The sequence below is a fragment of the Mirounga leonina genome, unplaced genomic scaffold (genome assembly GCF_011800145.1).
Source record: "Mirounga leonina isolate KUSES-001 unplaced genomic scaffold, KU_Mleo_1.0 Mir_127, whole genome shotgun sequence".
NCBI classification, from domain to species: Eukaryota; Metazoa; Chordata; class Mammalia; order Carnivora; family Phocidae; genus Mirounga; species Mirounga leonina.
In genome coordinates, this window is record NW_023270316.1 from 12721558 (window position 1) to 12744586 (window position 23029).

General features: G+C 44.9%; 1 protein-coding gene across 5 annotated transcripts in view; it reads right to left on the minus strand.

Annotated features, from left to right (window-relative positions):
- FARP1 (FERM, ARH/RhoGEF and pleckstrin domain protein 1) overlaps positions 1-23029 on the minus strand; it is a 268577-nt gene that overhangs the window by 69840 nt on the left and 175708 nt on the right. For all 5 annotated transcript variants that reach the window (XM_035003155.1, XM_035003149.1, XM_035003150.1 and 2 more), the window contains exons 3-5: positions 19935-20039; positions 4310-4352; positions 1750-1828 (exon numbers count right to left, since the gene is read on the minus strand). In XM_035003155.1, coding sequence (XP_034859046.1) covers positions 1750-1828; positions 4310-4352; positions 19935-20039 — 227 coding nt within the window. The remainder of the gene's footprint in view (positions 1-1749; positions 1829-4309; positions 4353-19934; positions 20040-23029) is intronic.

Consider the following 23029-nt stretch of genomic DNA (forward strand, 5'->3'; position numbering starts at 1 on the left):
GTTGCCACCACCATGGTGGGGACGACAGCAATGACTTCCTCACCAGATTCCCAGCTGTCATGGTCCCGCAGCACCCACACAGTAGCTAGACTTTCAACCCTACCAACCGTCCAGCCTCTGTGCCACCTCACTGCACATCGCCCTCTCTGTTTCCTGCCATGCCAGCCTTCTCTTAGGTACAGCTGACCCTTGAGCAACCCAGGGACTAGGGGCGCCGACCCCAGGCGCAGCCCCAAATCTGCATTTAACTTTTGACTTCCCCAAAACTTAACTACTGTTGACCGGAAGGCTTACCAGTCAGAAACAGAGTTGACTGACACAGTTGATTGTATTTTGTAGGTTGTACTTATTATATACTGTGTTCTTACAATAAAGTAGGCTAGAAACAAGAAACGTGATGAAGAAAATCCATTTGTGAAGAGAAAATACAATTACAATCAGTCCTGTGCTGTATTTATCACACTCTCTCACACACACACGTGCATGTACAATGTGCACGTAAGTGGATGTGTGCAGCTCAAACTCATGTTGTTCAAGGGTCAACTGTATTTGAATATCTGGAGCTTGAACACTGCCCAACTGTTCCTTCTACGTGGAAAGCTCTTCCTCCAAAAAGGACTGAAAGATTCTCATCACGTCCTCAGAGAGATCCCACTTCCTCAGACTGGCCCATCTAAAGCTATCACCTGGTCACTGTCTGTCATATCATCCTCCTTCAATTACCTACGGAGCTCTTAGCATTATCTGATATTTTTTCTCGTTTATTTAATCATTCTGTCCGCTCCCATGACAGTCAGGCTTGTCTTTTCATCACTGTGAAACTTTGCACAGTGTCCACCTTCCTAAGTACTGCTGATGGAATGTCTTCATCCCTTTGCTAAATGATGGTCACCACCCAAGATATTGTGCTCCATACCAAGAAGGAGGAGAAGGCTAGGATAGGCTCAGTCTCATCAGTTACAGCTTGAAAGCCGTGTGTGGGAAGAATTTGGCTGGCCAGACCCGTAGTAGGTCACTCATAAGGGCACTCTTGAAAGGGAGACATTCTGTCCTCACGCATTCCCACCAGGCTCTGCTCTCCTCTAGCATATACCATGTGTCCCGTGCAAGTTAAACAATGATGGTGATGAAGCTAAACAATGATGGTGATGATGGTGATCATTCACAGCATCCCTACCGGTTCCAGCCACCTCAGGCATAATCCTGCTTCTCCTCAAGACAACCCTGGAAGGAACCCAGCACATTTGCACTGAACAGGGCAATCAGCAGAAGCACAGAGGGAGCAAGGAAGCTGGTCAGTCACACAGGGACCAAGGGCAGGCCTAACTCCGTGCTCACGCTTCTCCCACTTGGCCAACTTTCAAAGAGATTGATCACTGGTTCGTGCCCACCCACACCCATGGCAGCAACTAAAAGGCCCAGAGTTAACATCTTGGTTTCACAGAGTTTGACTTCCCCAAAGTCGCGTGATGTGACAGACGGAGAAGGAAACTAGGACCGTGAGAGGTTATAAGCCTGGTTCCCTTCACTGCATAGCTTTCAAGAAACCAGGTTTCGAGGAAAACATGGTGCTTCCTCTCTTGCCGTGTTTGTAAGCACAGCTGGGAGCAAAGGGTTACCAGGGAAGCACAGCGCAGACGCTGGTCAGGGAAATGCTGTGATAATGTCATCAGTCGGCCGAGAACATTAACTTTCTCTTCTCCTCGGCACCCCCCATGGCAAGAAATACCCAGTTTCCAAACCACTAACCTTGTGAGTTCTTCTTGGAGTTGTGTGTGGTCAGGTGGAAAGAACTTCACCACAAACTTAACGACAACATGCTTTGGCCCTAAAAGGGGGGAGAAAAAAGCAGGAAAGCATTTATTGATTTGTTTCAAATGCAATTAAAGAAAAAGACTTCAGAGGGTATATTAGACACCAAATAACGAGTCTCATTCCAAGCTGTCAAGAGCACATCTGCTGACATCCAGGTCATTGACTAGGTAGTTGAGGTACTAATTTATACTCCCAAGTCTGCCTGTTATAAAATAATGCTTTGACAAGACTATTTCATTCAGGTATTAACCTTTTCCTCTGAAGACTTAAACTGTACCCAGATTGTAAAAACAGGCATCCGTCTTCAAAAATTCATCTAATTGGCTATTTTAGTCTAAATAGAGGGCGTCAGAGAACTTGAGGGAAAAATGAAAATGTCAATTGGTTATACAATTTAGAATTTTAAGCTTTTCACCAGGTACAGCTGCTGATGTGTTCATCAAATATGTATGAGCACCTACGCGGCCAGGTGCTCCCCTGAGCTCTGAGAAAAAAACAAGACACGGCCCAGCCCCCCGCTGTCAGCCAAAGCCTTTCTACACCATGGTACGGCTGAGTTCAGGCAAAATCTGGAAGCAGATCTGGGATGGGTGGACAGGGAAGGGATCAAGGTGATGGGTAACTTTTCAGAATTAAAACAAAACATCAAATAGATTATAATAATTTGTAACCTGAATCAGAGCTTGTTTTCATATATGTATCAAATTTTATATATATCAAATATATACACATATGTGTATATATATGCTCAACACCAGAGCAGTCTTACAAGTTCTGCCATCTGGAATGACAGCCAAGAGTTTACAGTCTATGAAATATAAGGTACTATAATGAAATCCAAATTTTAACAGCAGTTGTATTAAAGCAGAAAATGTCTTTTTGCTCTACCTTTCACTGTCACAAAAAATAACGCTGTATTATCATCTGTGATCACACATTTAAGTTGAGGAAAAAAAAAAAAACCAACGGTGACAGAAAATGAAGATGGGGGCAATATACACAAAATTAGGAGAAAAACAAGGCACAGACATATTGAAGCCCAGAGATGCTGGGCCCCTCTTCCTTGCCCACTCTAACAAGTAACAGAGACCCTCGCCCATGGAGGCTGGGTCTTATTAAAGTAACAACAGCAACATGGGGGAGGCAGGAAGGCCAGCCTATTCTCCTGTCCGCGGGGAATCCCATGAGGCTACTCAGATTCTTCTAAAACCTGAAGCAAGGAAGATGCTACCCCTCAATGCAAGAGGACAGCTTTGTCTCACACACAACTAGTCACAGCCCATGGGGATCCAAGGAGAGAGAAGCCCCATTCGGTGTGGACCCAACGGCGACAGACACCGTCTTCCGTCTGCATTTGGCAACGTGCTAAAAGACACCTTCCCACCCTGAGCATTTCCCAGGAGTTACTGCAGGGACACAAGTCATCGTTCTGGACGCTTCGCTACTCCCACCTATCAGGCCTGGGGGCTTCTCTCAGCAACAACGTGTGTCTCCCCCCTCCACCCCGCCCCCCACACTCAGTCTCAGGCCAGCCATCCCATAAACGTTAAACAAACAATGGTGGTTTCATTTTCAGCATCAATAATTGCTTAATTTAAATGACAGAAGACCAACATCAATTCCAAATGCATAAGGGTCCTGCAGACACGGTGCGCCTGTTTATTACCCCCACATAAATTGCTAGAAGTGGCCCAGTGGGGTTTCTTAGACATTAAAAGGATCGGAGCAAGGTGTCCTGGTGCTTCCTGTTCCACGAATGCCATGCGATTTTGTTTCTAGCCTCAGACTTCTGCCCAGGCTGGGGCTGCAGTGAGGGAGCATTTAGACTCTGAACTTGACCTCAAAGCAGAGAGTGGGGAGCGGGGTGGGTGGGTGGGGGGACTGTCCTGGTCTGAGGCTCAAGGAGAAGGGAAAGAGAAAGCAAGCCTTCTTTCCTTACTCCTCTCCCAAGCCCTCCTTAATCTTCTCCAGCACACGATGTAAATGCAAGCCAGACTCCGTTCAGCTCTGCTTGCCATTCAGAAAAACACACACACAGACACTTTTGGGCACCTTATTTTTTCCACACAACACTTGCACTCTGATTTCCCAGGCTTTGGAGACATGGGACAGAAAACCTAGCCCCGATCTTTTGAAAACAGGGCCCCACCTTCCCTTTCAAAAGTGACAGTAACAAACGCGGGCACTGACCAAGGCAAGTTCAATTAGGCTGGGATTAACAGCATGCTTTAGTTGTTAAATCGAGATTTGATCTTCCAAGCAAGGTTTAGATTACCAAATTATTAAATATTAAAATTGCAGAAGTGACATTTTAATTGCACTTGGATTAGTGGATGATGACAGGAAATCATGGGGTCAAAACAAAACAAAACAAAAAACCAAGAATCTGTACTACCAGCGCTGGATGCCACAGGGCAAATGACGTTTAGAAGAGGAAACTGTCTGGCTTGTATTTAACCTCACTGTTAAAGGCACGCGCGAGGGATATACTTACGTCTAATCTGCTTGACAATAGGTTTTAAGAGATCCAGCCACACCTACGGAAGAAAAAACAGATTGAGACAAATTCTCAATGAAAGAGTGCAAGTATTTGGAGACTTGACTTGGAGCTGTTTAAAATCAAAATATTTTTGAGTATTTGAGGCCGTCTATTTGTGTTTTCTGCAGGATGGTGTGTCTTCCATCATCTACCACTTGCATAGTATAGATCCAAATTTGCTAATATCATCCCTGAGCTTCCAAGTTAAAATCTCTCCCAGACTCCAATGGTGAAAGAAGACTTTTTCTCCTCTCTGCTGCACTTTTCTCCCATAGCTAGCTATTCAGCGAACACTGATGCACCATTGCACGTCTGGCTACAAGTGGAGTGAAACATGCACGCTCCTTAATGAAACAAAATACATGCGTGTGTACGCATTTACAGAACAGCACATCTTTGAGGGATATGGGAAGGGAAGGAATATGGAGAGAATACCACGTCTGCCTGGGCACTATCCATAAACTTTTGACCTCTCAAAACAAGGCCAGAAAGAAGGATTCCCATTGTCCAGAAGAGTAACGGAGACTTGCAGGGGCCAATAATTTGTCCAGACAGGCAGAGCCCGGGCTGAAACCAGGCCTGTCCAGCTTCAAAGTCCAGACTCTTCACACGCAGGCAATTTAGGAGGCAAAATTAAAAGAGAGAGAGAGCAGACAGCCGCCCTTATGGAGAAAGCATAATTTAACCATATTATCCCATTTCACATGCTGCTTTTCTCTAAACTCCTTTTGAACTTGTGATCATCTGGAAAGGGTTTTACTGAAGACAAGGTTACTGTGCTTAGTGTAAAGAGGGTTTTATAAGTAAATACGAAAAACAGAACACTCCCAAACGATGCAAAGAATAACAGGTAACTGACAGAGAAAAAAGTAACGGTGGCTAACGGGGAAAATGTTCAAATTCAGGAGCAATCCACACTATAAATGCAAGTCTGAAAAATCAAATACCACTTCCACCCACTAAATCTGCATCTAGATAGGACTATATGTATATGTGTATTCATAATACCCCAATTTGGGAAGGAAATGTGCACTGTCTTAACTCCACTGGTGGAGAGATGAATTGGTATGTTTCTGGAGACTAATGAGGGAATAATTATCTAAAGCCTAAAAAAACACTCCTACACATAATCTTCCATCCAGTCATGGAACTTTGGGAAATTATACATTTATGCACACAAAGATTTATGTGAAATAAAAATGCTGTGATTAGCATTCCTAATGGTGAAAAATTTTTACAATAACAATAAATAAATAAGTAATCTATAGGATACATTACCCTGCAGGCATTAAAAATTATGTTCTTGCTGAATATTTAAGCATGTGGGAAAATATGTTTGGGAGGTTGGAAGATGGATGATTTCCTGTCTTCTGCCTTTCTCCATTATCCACATTACCTTAAGTGAGTGTTAAGAATTCTCATAATGAAAACACTAAAATGTTAAGTATCTACTTATTCAGGTTACTCTTTCCCCATTCACCTTTCAAAGCAGTGAGATTTCATAATGAAATTCCCATTTCTGTATTTCCCATCCCCTACTGCTCTCCTATAAGAGAAAAAAAACAAAAAAACCAATGGTATTAGGGGCATTTGGCAGGCTCAGAGGAGCATGTGATTCTTGATCTCAGGATTGTGAGTTTGAGTCCCACATTGCATATAGAGATTACATACATAAATAAACTTAAAAAAAAATAATGGCATTACTTGACTTAGGATCATCTCCACTGTGATAATTATAAACCTCAACCTTCAAATGTGAGAACATAAATATTTAAAACCACACTCATCGTTTGCAAGATATATTATTTCCCTCTTAAGACTCTTAACAGACGGGTAAGGTGCCAAATGCATTTCCACAGGATAAGAAACTGAGATCCAGACAATCAGTGCCCAGAGCTGGAACTTAAACCCTGTTCTTAAACTTTTTTATTCAATTAACAAAAAATTACTGTGTCCCCATGGTAGGCTCTGGGAATCCAGTGATGAGACAAACTTAGCACGGTCCCTGCTTCACGGAGCGGTCTAGTGAGGAAGAGACATGAACCAAACCCTTCCTGACAAAAGCAAAGTTGTGCCTGATAGAAACAGAATGGAGGGAGGGCAGAGGACCCCCAAGGGCTGGGAAGGAGAGGTCTGACCAGGGATGGGGGTAGGGGGAACCTGAGACCTGATATGAACATGACACTGTTGAGGGAATGGGTCCCTGAAGATGATGTGTGGAGATGTGAAGGGGACGAGAAGAAGAACACACACGTAAAACCTTTGTCCAGATGCTGGAGGTGTGAGGGGAGCGCCACAGCCGCAGAGCAAGGCGGGTGGGTCAGGAAGGGGTCAGACTGCCCCCCTCCGAGGCCATGTTGAGATTCTTCATCCTTATCCTAAGAGCAATACCAAGTGAGATTTAAGCACAAGTGTGCACTTTAAAAAGATGAAGCTGGCGGTGTGAGAACAGACAGAGGGGGCCGGAGTAGATGCAGGCTGAGAGCATGCTATCTTGGACCAGGGGTGCAGAAGCAGAGATGGGGAAAAGTGGGTGGATTGAAGAAAAACTTAAGAGGTAAAATCAAAAAGAACTTATTGATGGACTAGATCTGGTGGCTCAGGGAGGAGACAATGACCAAAACGACTCCAGGATTCCTGGCGAAGGCCTCTGGACAGACACTGGCACCGTTCACAAAGACAGGAGTACCGGAAGAGGGCCAGGATGGAGGTTCTAGACTTTCATTTTATGAGGTGCCCTTGGATTTCATGAGCAAGAGACAGTATGGTAACGGTGGGCGCACTGGTCAGGAGCTCAGAGGCGAAGCCTGGACAGGACACCTCACATTAGAAGTCGCCTTCACTCTGACTCTGCGGAGGGTAAGACAGCCTCACGGAGTCCAGAGGATGAAATGCATGACCAAAGATGGCGCCTCGGCCATGGAACAGCCTGGTGGAAGCAAATGAGGACAGAAGGGAAAAAAGGAAAGTTACGTCACAGAAGCCATGGGAAGACAGTGTTTCCAGAAGGAATTATATCAAGAACTAATGAAAGGTCAAACAAGATGAGAACTAAAATACAGAATGCGAGTTTACATATCTGTGTCGGGAAGATAGGGAAGCTCCTTATTGCTGCCTTCTGCTTCCCCATTAAATTGGAGGGTTGCAGGACGGAGGCAGGGACAGAGTATGTGAAGTCGTCGTGTTGCATGGGACAGCACGTCAACTGGAGAACCCTAGTGGGACCCCCCGACAGCTGCGGCGTGCGCACTCACGGGCCTGCAGGCCTGCGCTTGCCCGGCCGCCACGGCTGCCTCGGGGGCCCCTCTCCGAGAACCTTCCCCATTGCCAGGTCTGCCACAGAAGCTGCCTCAACTTCCGCAAACCACCCAGGACAAAACAACTGTGCTCTGGCAAAGTTGATGCCAATTTTATGAATTGTTTTAAAACAGCTCTCGTCTGTTTTTGGCATTTCTGTGGCAAGCATGGAATACAAGCACCAATTTGAGCCAAGTGAGCATGTGGTTTTAGAACAAGCAGGTCTGGGAACATAAGACCGGCGTGAATGAGGCTGTTTGGTAGAGCTCAGCAGCAGCCATGCTGGGAGCCGTCGATCACGCCACAGCTCACCTGGCGAGGCTGCCGGGGTGGGCGTGGGGGGACGACTCAGGGCCTCTGAGAACCCCACCGCTTACCAGTTACAGTGATACCTGCAGGGCTCAGAGAAAAGGTCTTGCACACAGAGGACTTAAGTTACCACAAATGGATGAGCTAGAAGGAGCAAGAAGACAAACAGGGTTGCTGCTGGATAGAAGTAAAGCACGGCAGTTTCAATATACAGGAAAAGCCACTGGGAAGCATCTGAACTAGACGAGGTCATCGTAGACAGATCACTTGGTCACTCAACCTAAGCAGAACAGAAGCAAGTTCCAGACCAGTTAAAAGGGCAACAAAAGCACCATCACCTTTCTTTCCCCACCCACAGATCTCTAGAGGGTCACAACTGTAATGATCGATCTCTAACCCCACCGCCCACCCCTTCAACCAAGCCACACACACATCCCTGTCCTCTCCAAAACCACGCTGCTGGTCTCCAGAGCACACCTACACATCCACGCTACCAGAGATCTGTGGATCTGGTTAAAATGAACAGATTTCTAGAAATGTCACTCCAGTCAGTAAAACTCACTGATCCAGGGAACTTCCCTGCTAGTAAGAGGTTGCTGGGGCTGCCATGCCAAACCACCACAGACTAGGGGGCTTGGACAACACACTTTTATTTCCTCACAGCTCTGGAGGCTCAGGCTTGGTTTCTCCCGAGGTCTCCTTGACTTGCAAATGGCCACCTTCTGGCCGCGTGCTCCCATGATCATGCCTCTGTGCATGCATCCCCCTGGTGTCTCTCGGGTACCTCCAAATTCCCTCTTTGTAAAGTGACAACTGTCAGTTGGATTAATGTCATGGCCTCACTTTAACTTAACCACCTCTTTAAAGGCCCTATCTTCAAGGACAGTCTTGTTCTGAGGCACTGGGTTTTAGAGTTCCACATACAAATTTCGGGGAGACACAACTCAGCCCCTAATGTCTACCTTCCACAGTTTAGCTTCAACACAGCTTTCCAGCCCTGTCTTCTCCTGTTTGCCTACATTTCAGTCAGGCTCCCTATTTTCCCCTGCCTTCTGTTAATATCAGTGTTAGGAGAAACACTTTAATTAATGCTTAGGCATGAACGGTAAGGCAGGATGAACCCACTGTTCCCTCAACATCTTTAGCCTCTATTATTTCGGTGAGTGACATTTTAGGTAGAGTTTGTAGGCAACTAAAATATTTGAGGTATGTTGGAAAGGTTCTTATTAAAAGAGACTCAGTTACTTGGTATCAGAGCACTGGCAAGAGACTATTTCTTGAGCACGTCCTGTGAGCCCCAGGCACTAACTAGACAGGTGCTTTAGACGTTCTCGTTTTATGTTCCAGACGACATGGTCATTTTACACAGGACGGAAGTGAAGCTCAGAAAGCTTATTTAAGCCGTTCAAGGTCACACATAGCCAGGATTCAACATCAAGTCCATTTGACCCCAAACCTGTGCTTTTTCTGCAACATAATACACAGCTCCTCTAAAAGCTAACAGACTCAACAAAAGCTCGGCTCTCCTCTTCAGGTTTAAAAATCAAAACTGCATGCAACAAAAATATTTCATCAACTCTAACATATATAGGAATGAGATAAAATGTTACAGCCAATTATCCAGTGTCTAGAATTCACTGCAACAAAGTAGTCTTTCTGCAAGCTGACTCCTACAAGAAATTACTTTTAATTTTTGTAATAATTTCTTTAAATGCAACTTTTCATATTAATGTTAAATGTGGCTTTCTTTTTAAACCTGTTAGACATTTTTTATTCTGGTCAAAATGGATTAACAGGGACTGGATTTATCTTCCTATATGAAAAAAACAAAACAAAACCAAAAGGAAAACATACTGAGCAGAACAGATCTGAAGGCTCAGGACACCAGACAGTGAGAAACAATGTTCACTGACAGACAAGCAAACAGAATCATGGTCCCTGTACTTGCCCTAGCCTTCTGCCTTGAGTGGGTTTCTAGACTGTGGTACAGGGAGGAAGAATCTGGCAAATCCATGAGTTAAAAAGGTAGGGCTGAGAATTCACAGGGCTGTACCAGACAGTAGAAAGCTACCTCCAAAAAGAGCATTTGGGAGAGTACAGAAGGTTCCCTTTGAGAGTAATCAGCTAAATACTGATCAATGTCTCCTTGTAAGAAAAGTACCCAAGACTGGGGAGAAAGAACCAATGAAAGGACTCAAGGTACCAGGGCCTGGTGCTCACACTGTGTCAAGACTACTACTAATTCTCACCAGCCAGACCAGACGACCTCATGATTCTGGGGCACTGGGTAAAGTACCAAAGGGTCATCCCCTGGCAGTAAGGAATAATTAACCTCGGACTATACACTACACCAGTCCCATCTAACACATCTTAAAATCCAGATCTGAAATGATTAAATTGTTTCCAAATAACTTAACTGCATCCTAGGACACTCAATAAAAGTTTATAGGAATATAGAAGTATCCAGGATTCAACAAGGTAAAATTCACAATATCTGATGTCCAATAAAGAAAATCACCAGGCATACAAGGAAGCAGGAAAATAGGGTCCATAATCAAAGAAAAGAAAAAACAACAACAATCAAATCTAACATGGACCACAGGTGTTAGAATTAGTGGAGAAGGACATAAAGACAGTTATTACAACTGCATTCCTTATGTTCAAAGTTGACATACAACAGATATAAAAAAGACCCAGATGAAACCTCTAGAGACAAAAAACCATATTGTGTGAGATTAAAAAAACAACAAAAAATACTGGATGAAATTAAAATCAGATTAGACACTGCAGAAGAAATACTAATGAACTTGAAGATACAGCAACAGAAACAATTCAAAATGAAACAGAGGAGTATCACCAAGAAATTAATAGAGCATAAGAGAACTGCAGAACAACTTTGGGCAGCCTAAAATGCATGGAATTGGAACACAAAGGACAAGAGATGGCAGGAGAGGGGCAATAAACCAGACAGAAGATTAAAAGAAATAATGGCGGCAAAATTTCCAAATTTGATGAAAACCATAAACCCAACAGATCTGAAAAGCTCAGAAAACCTCAAGCATAAGAAATGTGAGGAAGGGGCGCCTGGGTGGCTCAGTTGGTTAAGCAACTGCCTTCGGCTCAGGTCATGATCCCGGGGTCCTGGGATCGAGTCCTGCATCGGGCTCCCTGCTCAGTGGGGAGTCTGCTTCTCCCTCTCCCTTTGCCCCTCCCCTGTTCATGCTCTCTCTCTCTCTCTCTCTCAAATAAATGAATAAAATCTTTAGAGAAGTCTATTAATCAGAAACCAAAATGAAAACAAAAAACCATGTATCTTTCCAGCTTAAGAAACGGAAGGTGACCGACTGCTCTATTTTTCTAGCGATCCATCCTCTTCTCAGACTCTCTCTGCTCAAGGAGAGCTTTGCCTCCTCTGAGAACTGCCCCATTAACACAGCCATCACATCAAACACAGTGCTGCTCTGTGTGGTGAAAGAGGCGCCCCGCAACCTCACTGCTGCTGGATTCCCGAACTTTTGTCCGTGGTTCTGCAACAGTCTTCATCCGTTACGCCCGGCATGTTCCACAAAGAGCCCCTCCTGGCCTACGATGTCCTCAGACCCCCAGGAAGAAGCAAGGTCAGGAGGCTGCTACTAAGCATACATGAGGAGGTCGGTCCGACCCCAGTGGGGCTGGGAAACCACCAGCAAGGGATGCAGCCATGGTTTCTGTTGGCTTCAAGCCCCTGGAAAGCATGCTTGCAGCTACGCACTGAACTGTGTGTCCCTCTAAAATCCCAATGCTGAAGCCCTAGCCCCCCAGTGTGACTATACCCGGAGATGGGGTCTTTACAAGGTAATTAAGGCTTAACAAAGTCATAAAAGTGGGGCCCCTGATCTGATAGGGCCGTGGCCTTATAAGAAGAGAAAGATCTTTTGTCTCTCTCTGCCATGTGAGGACGCTGTTGGAGACGGCAACCATCTGCCAGCCAGAAGGAGAGTCCTCACCAGAGTCTGACCAGGCTGGCGCCCTGATCTCAGACTTCCAGCCTCCAATACTGTGAGAGATAAATGTCTGCTATTCAAGTCACCCAGTCTGCCGTATCTTATTAGGACAGCCTGAGCTAAGACACCTATACCAGTGGCAAAACTTTTCTCCTGGCACAGAGAGGATATAAAATGAACAAAAAGAGGCCAACCTTCTTCCTGAGTTTTACCAGTATTTATTAGAAATTGGAATTGTTGGGCGCCTGGGTGGCTCAGCTGGTTAAGCGACTGCCTTCGGCTCAGGTCATGATCCTGGAGACCCGGGATCGAGTCCCGCATCGGGCTCCCTGCTCGGCAGGGAGTCTGCTTCTCCCTCTGACCCTCCCCCCTCTCATGTGCTCTCTCTCAGATAAATAAATGAAATCTTAAAAAAAAAAAGAAAGAAATTGGAATTGTTACCAGATTGGTACGCAATGTAGCTTTAATGAAAGACGGGTGGGCCAGCTTCATTGGTTTCTGAGCTTGAATGCAAGCACAAAATACAACAGATATCCGAGTGCCTATTATGTGCAAGAATCCTGCTGGGCTCATCACTGCAAAGTATCTCATGACAGCCTTGTAAAATCATCATTTATTAATCCCATTTTCCAGATAAGGTACAAAATCAAAGAGATTCAGAAATCTACCCAGCTGCTGTAATGTTTAAACAGATATTTACAGGCCCCAATGCCGGTTTTTCCCAGTATCCTCGACAGGCTTCTGAGATCAGTGGTACATACCCATCTCCGTCACTGAGGTTCGCGCAGCTCTCTGAGCTCCCAGGGCCAATGTGAGGAAAGGCGGCCAAGTGGAGCAGAGAGCAGCCTACGCTGGCTGAGATAGGCCCGCGTGTAAACCCCGGTTATAAACCTGGTTATACAGCTCATCGTTAAGTACTGAGCAAGTTACCTGTCTGAATGGGCTCCCTATAAAATGTAGATGATAAAATACTGACCTCACAGAAATACTATAAAAAGCAGAGATGGGCAAACGAAGGCCCAGTAGCCGAATCCCAACTACCATGTCCTTTGGTACAGCCTGAAAGCAAAGACCAGCTTTTACACTTTTAAGTGGTTGAAAAATACAAACAGAAGCAGCGTACTTCACAACGCAAGAACTATGAAAGTCAAAAATCCATGCCCCTTAATAAAGTTTTATTGGGACACAACAGTGCACATCGGTTCACGTATTGTCTGTGGCAGGCTGGGGGGTTGCCACAGAGACGTCAAGGCCTGCAAAGCCTCGCACCTTTGCCGTCTGGCTCTGTTTGCCCACCTCTCGTACGCCGAACAAATGAGATGCATTTAGGTGTGGAGCAGAGTCGTGGTGCACAGAAGACGACCAAGGAGAGTTAGGTCTGTGAGTTCACCCCAATGGCAACTTTCCGGCCTTCTATCGCCCCCCCTGACTCTGGCTACCAATTAACTGGCATATTAAGTACAGAGTCTCGAGTCCCAGGATCGCTGTCGTTTCTGCCATGGAAAGACCAATCAATAAAAGAGCTGATGAAAACAGGTGTCTGCTCCTGTCTACTCCCCTTAGGCTTTTGCAACCCTGTCCTGAGCAGCCTGCTCTGACATGGGCTCTTCACGGGATGGAAACAATAAGCCGAAGGATGGAAGGCTGGGACACGAGCTGCCTGGACCGACCCAGGCACAAAGGTTCACAACTTAGTGTGCCAATGACTTGGGGGACCCTAGTTTCCCACGTAACATGCACTGGCAGGCACATGGGCAAAGTCGGCTATGACAGCCCATGTTTAGACATGGTGAGACCAACCATGCTTCCTTTTGGTTTGGCAGGTAAGTAAGCAGCCTCCCAAATGAAGCTGGTAAAGATGATAAGCATAACAGGAGCATCGAACACTAGGCTGACGACATACCCATGTTCACTGCAGCATTATTCACAACCACTGAGGGCTGTGAATACACAACCTCCAGGTCCACCCACAGATGAATGGACACCCAAAACGTGGCGCCTCCACACAACTGTATCACTGAGCCTTAAAAAGGACGGGTATCCATGGGCGCCTGGGTGGCTCAGTTGGTTAAGCAACTGCCTTCGGCTCAGGTCGTGATCCTGGAGTCCCGGGATCGAGTCCCACATTGGGCTCCCTGCTCAGCGGGGGGTCTGCTTCTCCCTCTGACCCTCTTCCCTCTCGTGCGGTCTCTAATTCTCTCTCTCTCAAATAAATAAATAAAATCTTTAAAAAAAAAAAAAAAAAGGACGGGTATCCTGTCATATGCTACACAGTGGCCACGTCTTGAGGACATGATACTCAGTGAAATAAGTCACAAAAAAACCAAATGCTGTTTGAGTCCACTTAGAAGTATCTCAAGTAGTCCAATTCCTAGAAACAGAAGTAGAATGGTGGTTGCCTGGGGTTGGGGGGAGAGGAAATGAAGCACTGTAGAAGGGAATGGAATTTTAATTTTTTAAAGATGGAAACAGGGGTGCCTGGGTGGCTCAGTCAGTTAAGTCTGCCTTTGGCTCGGGTCGTGGTCCCCGGGTCCTGGGATAGAGCCCCAGATCGGGCTCCCTGCTCAGTGGGGAGTCTGCTTCTCCCTCTCCCTGCTGTTCCCCTTGCCTGTGCCCTCTGTCAAATGAATAAATAAAATCATAAAAAAAAAAATTAAATAAAAAATAAAGACGAAAACATTCCAGAGATCGGTGACACAATGTGAATACAGTTAATGCTACTGTCCTGGAACTTAAAGATGGTTAAGATCGTAACTCTTATGACCTCTGTTTTTGACAATTAAAAAAATGATCATGATAAGAGTTTCCATAACGAAACTTTTTAAACACTCGAATAGGTCCCCCACACAGGATTACATGCTGATTGATGTTACCGCATCTGATCCTTTCAAAAACCCCAACAGTTGGGCACTATTGCGCCCATTCCACCCACGAGTAAAGCGAGGCTCAGCTCCTGTCATCCTGCCGCTGAGTCGTCCTGCTGCGCTGACTTCAGGGCTGGGAGTCAGATCGCAAAGCCCCTTTCCTGGGCTACTACAATATACCACCCCGCTAGAAATCAACAGAATCTGGGGAGGAAACAGAAACCGCTGGACAGAAATCTTCAATTTTCAAGCCTCTTTACTAAGAGCAGAGATGAAAACCCAGCCAGAGTTTACTGTTTTCGCAGGTGAGTGGCTCTTCCTCAGTTCAACAAAATCAAGACTTGTCCTTGCCTCTTCCAAAATAGATGCTGTCAGCCTGCCTCGGGGCACTTTTTGGTCATTATTTCTGCTCCTCTGTGCTCTTACTTCATTGAATTTGGGGATACACTTTTTTAAAAAAGATTTTATTTATTTATTTGTCAGAGAGAGAGAAAGCATGCGAGCACAAGCAGGGGGACCGGCAGAGGCAGAGGGAGCAGCAGACTCTCCTGCTTGTGCTCGCACACTCGCTCTCTGACAAATAAAATCCCAAGCAAGGGACCCAATGCAGGAGTCCATCCCAGGACCCTGGGATCATGACCTGAGCCAAAGGCAGACGCCCAACCGACTGAGCCACCTAGGCGAGCCAGGGAATAAACTTCTATTGATGTTTTATACACACACGGTACACATGGGGTAAGCGTAGAGGTCACTGAATTTGTACATGCTGATTATATGCATAGAACCAGCACCTAGATCAAGAAACAGAACTCGGCCAAGGGCCCCAGAAACTCTCCTTGTACCCCTCCCCCAGGCACCTCTCCCACCTCATCTAACATCACAGATCAGCTGTGTCGAAACAACTTATTCTTTTTAACCTTACGAAATTAACTCTCAGGTTGGGATTTTGTAATTGACAGAGAACAAAATAGGGAACCGTCCTCAGAATGGAAGGGTGGTGGAGAGCACAAGCTTGTGTTTAGACAGAACTGAACCTGAATCACGGCTATCAAATTTCCTAGCTGTGCTCCTTCGTGAAAATGACTTAACCTCTTTAAGTCTTAGCTTCCTCATCAGAAAAAGGGTGTATGATGGGCTTTTCTGGAATGAATGAAATACTATAGGTAAAACGAACAGGATGCCTTGCACAGTTATCACTCTTCAGAGTAGTGCTGCCAAACTGTGGCTTCCTGTATTATAAATAAAGTTTTATTGGAACAAAGCCACATCTACTCATTTACATATTGCCCACACTGTTCCTGCATACAAGGGCAGCCTTGGGTAACTGCAGGAGAGACCCTATGGCTTGCAAAGCCTTCATACAGTATTTATTAACGGGCCCTTTACAAAATGTACTGATCCCTGCTTTTAGAACATGGGCCATGTTAGCTGCTGTGTCCACAGGGACTAGAACAATCTGGCACATGGTAGGCACCCAGGTGGTGGCTTTCATTTGTGTTGCATGTGACAAACACCTATTTCTTTGTCATCATTAATGGGTTTTCTGTATTGTACAGCTGAACATATTCCTAAATGGTATTATAAGAAAGTAGTGAGATGATAAAAATCAAGCCTCATAAAACTTGAAAGAAACCAGCACTGGAGGTACACAGGAAAATCCACAGGTTTGTAAGTTCTAGAAAGGCACTGAACTTGGGGTCAGAAGAACCTGGTTAGAATCCCAACACCACCATGAGCTATTTGGCTGACCCAGGTATGGAACAGTCCTGAGAATCTTAGTACCCTCACCACTACTAATTTATCGTTTAAAAAAGGCAACTCGAGTTGGCTCAGAACGAGGCAAGAGTGGAGTCGGGGAAGGCAAAGTTGTTAGAAATAGTAAGACAGCATATCTTTCCAGTGTTTTGAGAATCACTATTTTAACATAAAATAATTTTATGAAACAATGTTCCACAGAACTTGCTAAACTGTATTGTAATTATTTGTCTCCCTGTCTCTCTTACCAAGCTATGCACTTTTCTTTTTTTCAAGCTTTTTTTCAAGACTTCTTGCTGTCACTCCTGTCTTCTATGGTATAAAGGATGATGACTGAGACAGTGTAGGCACAAAATAATTGTTGGATAAAGAGAATGTAGAATTAGATTTGGCCCATCTGTGGTCTTCTGCCACATCAGAAAAAGGAATGGGAGTCAGGGAGGCTTAGATTTAATTTAAGCATGAGGAAATGCTGAAGAGTATTTGGAGACAGGAACAAGCTGAGAAAACACTACTATTCATACCCACTTTTAGGTATGTGACAGATTTGCTCATTCACCACCTACCCACTCAACTCCTGTCTACGCCTTCCTTGTAACACTCTCTTCCCTTGCTCTGTATGTGTCCTTCCCTTGGTTTTCCTCCTCCCCATCTGCACCTCCTCTGAGGGCTCCTCCTTCTCTGTCTATCCCTTAAATGCTGGTGCTCCAAGCTAGCCTCCTTTCCACAGTCTACCCTCCCGTCCAGTTTCAGAGCTTCAATTAATATTTAAAATAATCCTGGGGGGTGGGTGGGCGGTGCCTGGGTTGGCTCAGTCAGTTTAATGTCCAACCCTTGGTTTCGTCTCAGGTCATGATCTCAGGGTTGTGAGGTCATTCCCCGCATCTGACTCTGGGCTCAGTGCAGAGTCTGCTTGTCCCTCTCTTTACCCCCCGCTTTCTTGCTCTTCCCCCCCGCCTTCAAATAAATAAATAAAAACTTTAAAAAAACCTTTTTTTAAATAAAATAATCCTAGGATTTGTAAATCTACATTTCAACTCAGATCTCTTCCCTGTGCTCCAGGAGATACACCTACTGGTATTGCCCACTGGACGTCTCCACTGGGATGTCCACTGACGCCCAAGTCCTCATGTCTGGGATGGAACTCGTCTTGACCTCTTCCCAGACATGGCCTCTCCGAGACTTTCATCCCCACGGAGTGGCACCACTATCCCCCAGACCACAAAGCTGGAAAACCCAGCGGCTCTGAGCCTGTTTTCCCTCACAAGCCCATCCATTCAGTCATATCCCTAACCACCTCCTCCCCCAAAACCTCTTGAATTCACCCACCTCCCTCCAGTTCTCCACCATGGTTCTCCCTCAGTTCCTTCCAGCACCATCTCCAGCCTGAAACACAGCAAGCTCCTAATGGCTTTCCTGACTCTAGTCTTGTCCTATTCCAGTCCAGTCCTTTTTCTAACCCATAAATCGGATTATACCATGTCCCCTTTAAAACACACTGACCGCTTCCCAAACACATTAGTTGGGAGCTGTGCTGTCCAATATGATAGCCACTGGCTACGCATGTCTACTGAGCACCGGGAACACGGATGGCGTGAATTGAGAGGGACTATGAGACTCAAATACATACCAGATTCGAAGATTCAGCACGAAAAAATGTGAAATAGCTTATTCATAGTTTTTGATACTGATTACATGCTGAAATGATCATGTTTTTGGACATATTAAGTTAAATATACTTTTAAGTTAATTTCACTCTGGAGCACCTGGGTGGCTCAGTAAGTTAAACGTCTGCTTTTGGCTCAGGTCATGATCCCTGGGTCCTAGGATCGAGCCCCACATCAGGCTCCCTGCTCAGCGGGGAGTCTGCTTTTCTCTCTCCCCCTCTGTCCCACCCCACTGCTCATTCCCTCTCAAATAAATAAAATCTTAAAAAAAAAAGTCCTTCAGAATGTGGCTCCCTGTCTACCTTATAGCCTCCTCTTTCTCACCTCCTTCATTTGAGTCCCTCCCCCTTACCTCTCAACTGCAGCCTTACTTGCAGGTTCCTGAAGGCTGCTTTCTGCTCTTTAAAACTAGGACCCCCTCTCACTAGAACATTCTATGAGGTCAACCCCTACTGGCCTCATGGGACTCAGCTTTGTAATACCTGGGAAGGATTCCCTGATTCCCAACAAACACAATGTTGTTTGGTGCCCCTACCATCCAATGCCCCCTTTGCCCCAGTGGGGCACCTGTCACATGCCCTGTACTAGTCATTGACAGCTTGACACCCCACCTGATCATACGTTCCCTGCATCTTACAGTTATCCCCAGCACAGTGGCTAGCAAAAGTTCTAGGTACTCTGTACTGAATGGAAGAATAAATAGAAATGCAGTCAATGAACTTACAGTCTCAAACAGTATCTAATAAAAGACTCAGATATAACCTTAAGAAAGTGCCCTTAGGCAAAAGACAAAAGGAACAAAAACCTATGTTCTAACTTCTGGGATCAAATGGGTGAAACCTTTGTAAAGAACAACACGACATATTTTTCAAACTTTACCACGATCGAAACCCATGGATTAGGCAACTCCATGCCACTGGATCTCAAGTACTGAAACCCTTGAGTGCAAGCTCAAATGTACCAGTGTGCTTGCCGTAGCTTCATTTGTTCTAAAAGCAAAAGACTGGGAACAACCTAAGTATCCCATTATTTACAAAAGGCGTTGTAAATCCTGGCATGTCCATTTGGCGGAATGGCACGGAACTGAAATAGAAGGAAGTGGATTCTTTGCACGGAAAAGGAAAGATCTTCACGATACATTAACGGAAGTGGTAGGGAAGGTACAGGACGTTGTATATTGTTTCCCCACATCAGCGTGTTTCAGAAATATGTGTTTGTATATACAAAGACACGGACTTTTATCAGGATACAGAGGCAACTGGTAATGGTAGTTTCTGGAGGGAGAGGTGGGGGAAAGGGTCAGAGGGAGCTAGTCTTCATGGAGTATTCTCTTGGCACTTGCTAATCCTATGTATGTAGTACTTCCAAAAAAGATTAACAAGGGCTTTCTGGATGTTCTTCCTCTTTTTTTTTTTTTTTTAAGATTTTATTTATTTATTCATAAGAGACAGAGAGAGAGAGAGGCAGACTCTCCGCTGACAGGGAGCCCAATGCGGGACTCGATCCCAGGACCCTGGGATCATGACCTGAGCCGAAGGCAGACGCTTAACCATCTGAGCCACCCAGGCACCCTGGATGTTGTTCTTCTGTGATGGGTCTGTATGGCCAAGGAACCAGACCCGATTACTCACCTTTCCCAAAGCCTAGTGGATGGTAAAATATCTTCCCATCACTTAAGTTACTTCATTAACTTCCCATCACTTACCGTGATCTTTTTGTGGTCGGGAAACTCAAGGCCAAAATAGTCCCCTTCCACGAGGTTGAGGTGGTTGCAGACTGCGTCCAGCAGCACTTTCCCCGGGGCTCTTTGCTGTGAAGAGAAACAACAGGAGTTACCCCCTCTGACATGGGAAGAGATGAAAACAAACCTCAGCTCCCACCACTGGAAGCCTCTTCATTCCTGAATCCTCCGGCCCTTCTCAGCTTGCCGACCTCCATGAACTCTGACCACCGGTACCCCCAACTGCACACCTTGGAGCCTTTTCCAGGTTGTATTCCCACTTAGATGCGAATTCTCTGCCATTTTCCCCTCCCCACCCCAATTCCAGGCACGACCCCCTTTTTAAAAATATGTATATTTTTAGAGCAGTTTTAGATTTACAGAAAACGGAAGACAAAGCACAGAGAATTCCCACATACCTCTTTTTACCACATACACAGTATCCAATATCCCTTATTATTAATCTTGCATCAATGCATTTGTAAGCACTTCTGAGCCAACACGGACACATTTATCATCACCCCAAGCGCACACTTTACATCAGGGTTCACTCTGCATTCTACAGCTCTAGATTTCTTGACAAACGTATAATATCACATATTCACCATCACAGGGTCACAGAGCATAATTTCACCATCCTAAGAATCCAGCCACCCCAGTCAACCCTCACCCCCCACCCCATGCCGCCCCCCAACTCCTGGCTACCACTGGTCTTTTTGCTGTCTCCACTGCCTCTTCCAGAATGGCATATAGTTGGAATCACATGGGATGTAGCCTTTTCAGATTGGCTTCTTTTGCTCAACGGCATGCATTTAGGTCCCTGGATGTCTTTTCGTGGCTTCATAGTTTATTTCTTTTTATTGCTGAATAATATTCCCTTGTACGAATGTACCACAGTTTATTTATCCATTCACCTGCTGAAAGACATCTTGGTTACCACCCAAGTGTCGGCGATTAAGAATAAAGCTCGTATAGATATTTGTGTGCAGGTTTTGTGTGGACATTAAGTTTTCAACTCGTGATCCCGTGCCCTTTTTGCGGCAGTGGACAGACCCTGTTCCTTGTCCCTCCCTCTGAAAGTAAGGCAGAATTTACGACTTTCTTCCCTAGGTTCTCCCAGCACTTTGTGCAAACTCACCTCCACACCTCACCCACACTGAAGGTAAAGGCTGCATTTTATTAATCTCGGTCTCTACGGTGCCTTAAAGACCAACCAATTTGGAGGTGAATGAACCAATGAATAAAACATACTCATTCCACAGTATTCTATGAAGTTAAGTATACATGAGCCTGTCTCTCCACTTAAACTCTGGGCTCCTTATTCACCTTTATATTCTTATCGTCCAGCAAAGCAGCTGGTACTCAATGAAATGCCCACAGCAATCAATACTCTACATGCATTTTCTATATACTGAATCTACAAGGGAGAGGGAACAGGATAGAGAGAATCCCAATTTCTACCTTCACCACTAAGAATCATACACCTTGGTTTCTCTTCACTGCCTGATGGATTTGTAATGACCCACTAATAAAATGGACCCAAGTCCACCACACAGATCAAACACTGGAAGAAAAATGTGTCAAAACATGGTCATTTGTAGTTACTGCTTTTATACTTTCACCTTTCCTCTGAGAAGAGCAGAGCATTATAGGAACCAATTAGTAACCCAGCTGACTAATGGACGGTAAGCTAGAGCCTGACCAGTTTAATGATGGGCATTTCCGTTAGCCTGGCCCAGCATGACCTGAGGAGCCATCAAAGATGCTTCAGTGTCCAGTCATTGAGCATTTTTTTAAACAGATGCCACTTTATACCCCCATATTCCTCATCACTGAAATCCGGAAGATAGTCACAGCTCTCTGAAGGCGTACAATATTCTCCATGGGTAATCCCAACCTCCCCAGGCTCTTTCATGAACTGCCTGGTTCAAAGGTCACTGGTAGAATCATCTCATGTGAGCTAACGGCAGGACTAATGAGAAAAACAGGAATGTCTAATAAAGAAGGAAAAGATTTCATTCCCATTCTCTAAGAGAAAGCATCCCTCCTTTACTTCCCATGGTGGATTTACTCTGACAGTCTGCAATATCATTCCTCAACACTTATCCCCAGTGGATTTTTTGGAACTTCACACTCAAAGTAATTTTGCTCAAATTCCCATCACAGTATATTAACTAGAATTTAAATTAAAAAAAAAAACACAAAAAAACACAAAACAAAATCACATCACAGAATGTAAAACAGATGGTGGTATTGGTGAATGTACTTAATGCCACTGAATTGCACACTTCATGGCTAAACTGGTCAATTTTATGTTATATATATTTTATCACAATGAAAAATGCAGAAGGAAAAAAAACAAGAAAAAGTAAGTGGAGGTGGGGTTCACATCTATAAACAGTCAGAGAGGGTGATGCACAATAGAATCTGTTTCTACCTTTTTTACGAGTCAGAAAGTGAGTTGTTCTTAGAACATTAGAGCTTAGAAAAATATTGAGGGTTAGGACTAGCTCAAGGAAGATTGGCTGGGAAGGCCTGACCACATGGGGAAAGTGAGCGAACACCCATATGGGCGCACTCAACATCTGCTAAGATTTCTCGGTACAAAGAGGTCTTTTATGTGTTTGGCAGGAAATGAACATTGTTAGAGTAACCGCAAATTTTGCATTTGGGGCAGGCTTTGCACTAGGAGCCAGGAACGGGGTTCAAAAAGCTATAAATCCACCAGCGCTTTTGCTAAAACAAATCTAGAAATAAGACGATGGAGTGTGAACGGGGGGAGGGGGTCTATCCAACAGCGTGGATAAAGCTAGCAGGCACAAAGCAGAGACCCTGAGGAATTCTGACCCGTAGAGGTCTCTTCTCAAAGGAGGGGCTTACTTTAAGATACACACACATTTCTATTTAATGCTGCACAAGCTACTGTACATGAGGAAGGGAAACCAAGTAATTTACACATCATTTGAAAACCTACACGTTAGTTAAGTTTAATATGAAAAGGATCTTATGACAAATGAGTTTTTTAATTATCACCAAGTGTTATATTGAGGCTGAGGAAACAGACCTCTAAGACTCCCACA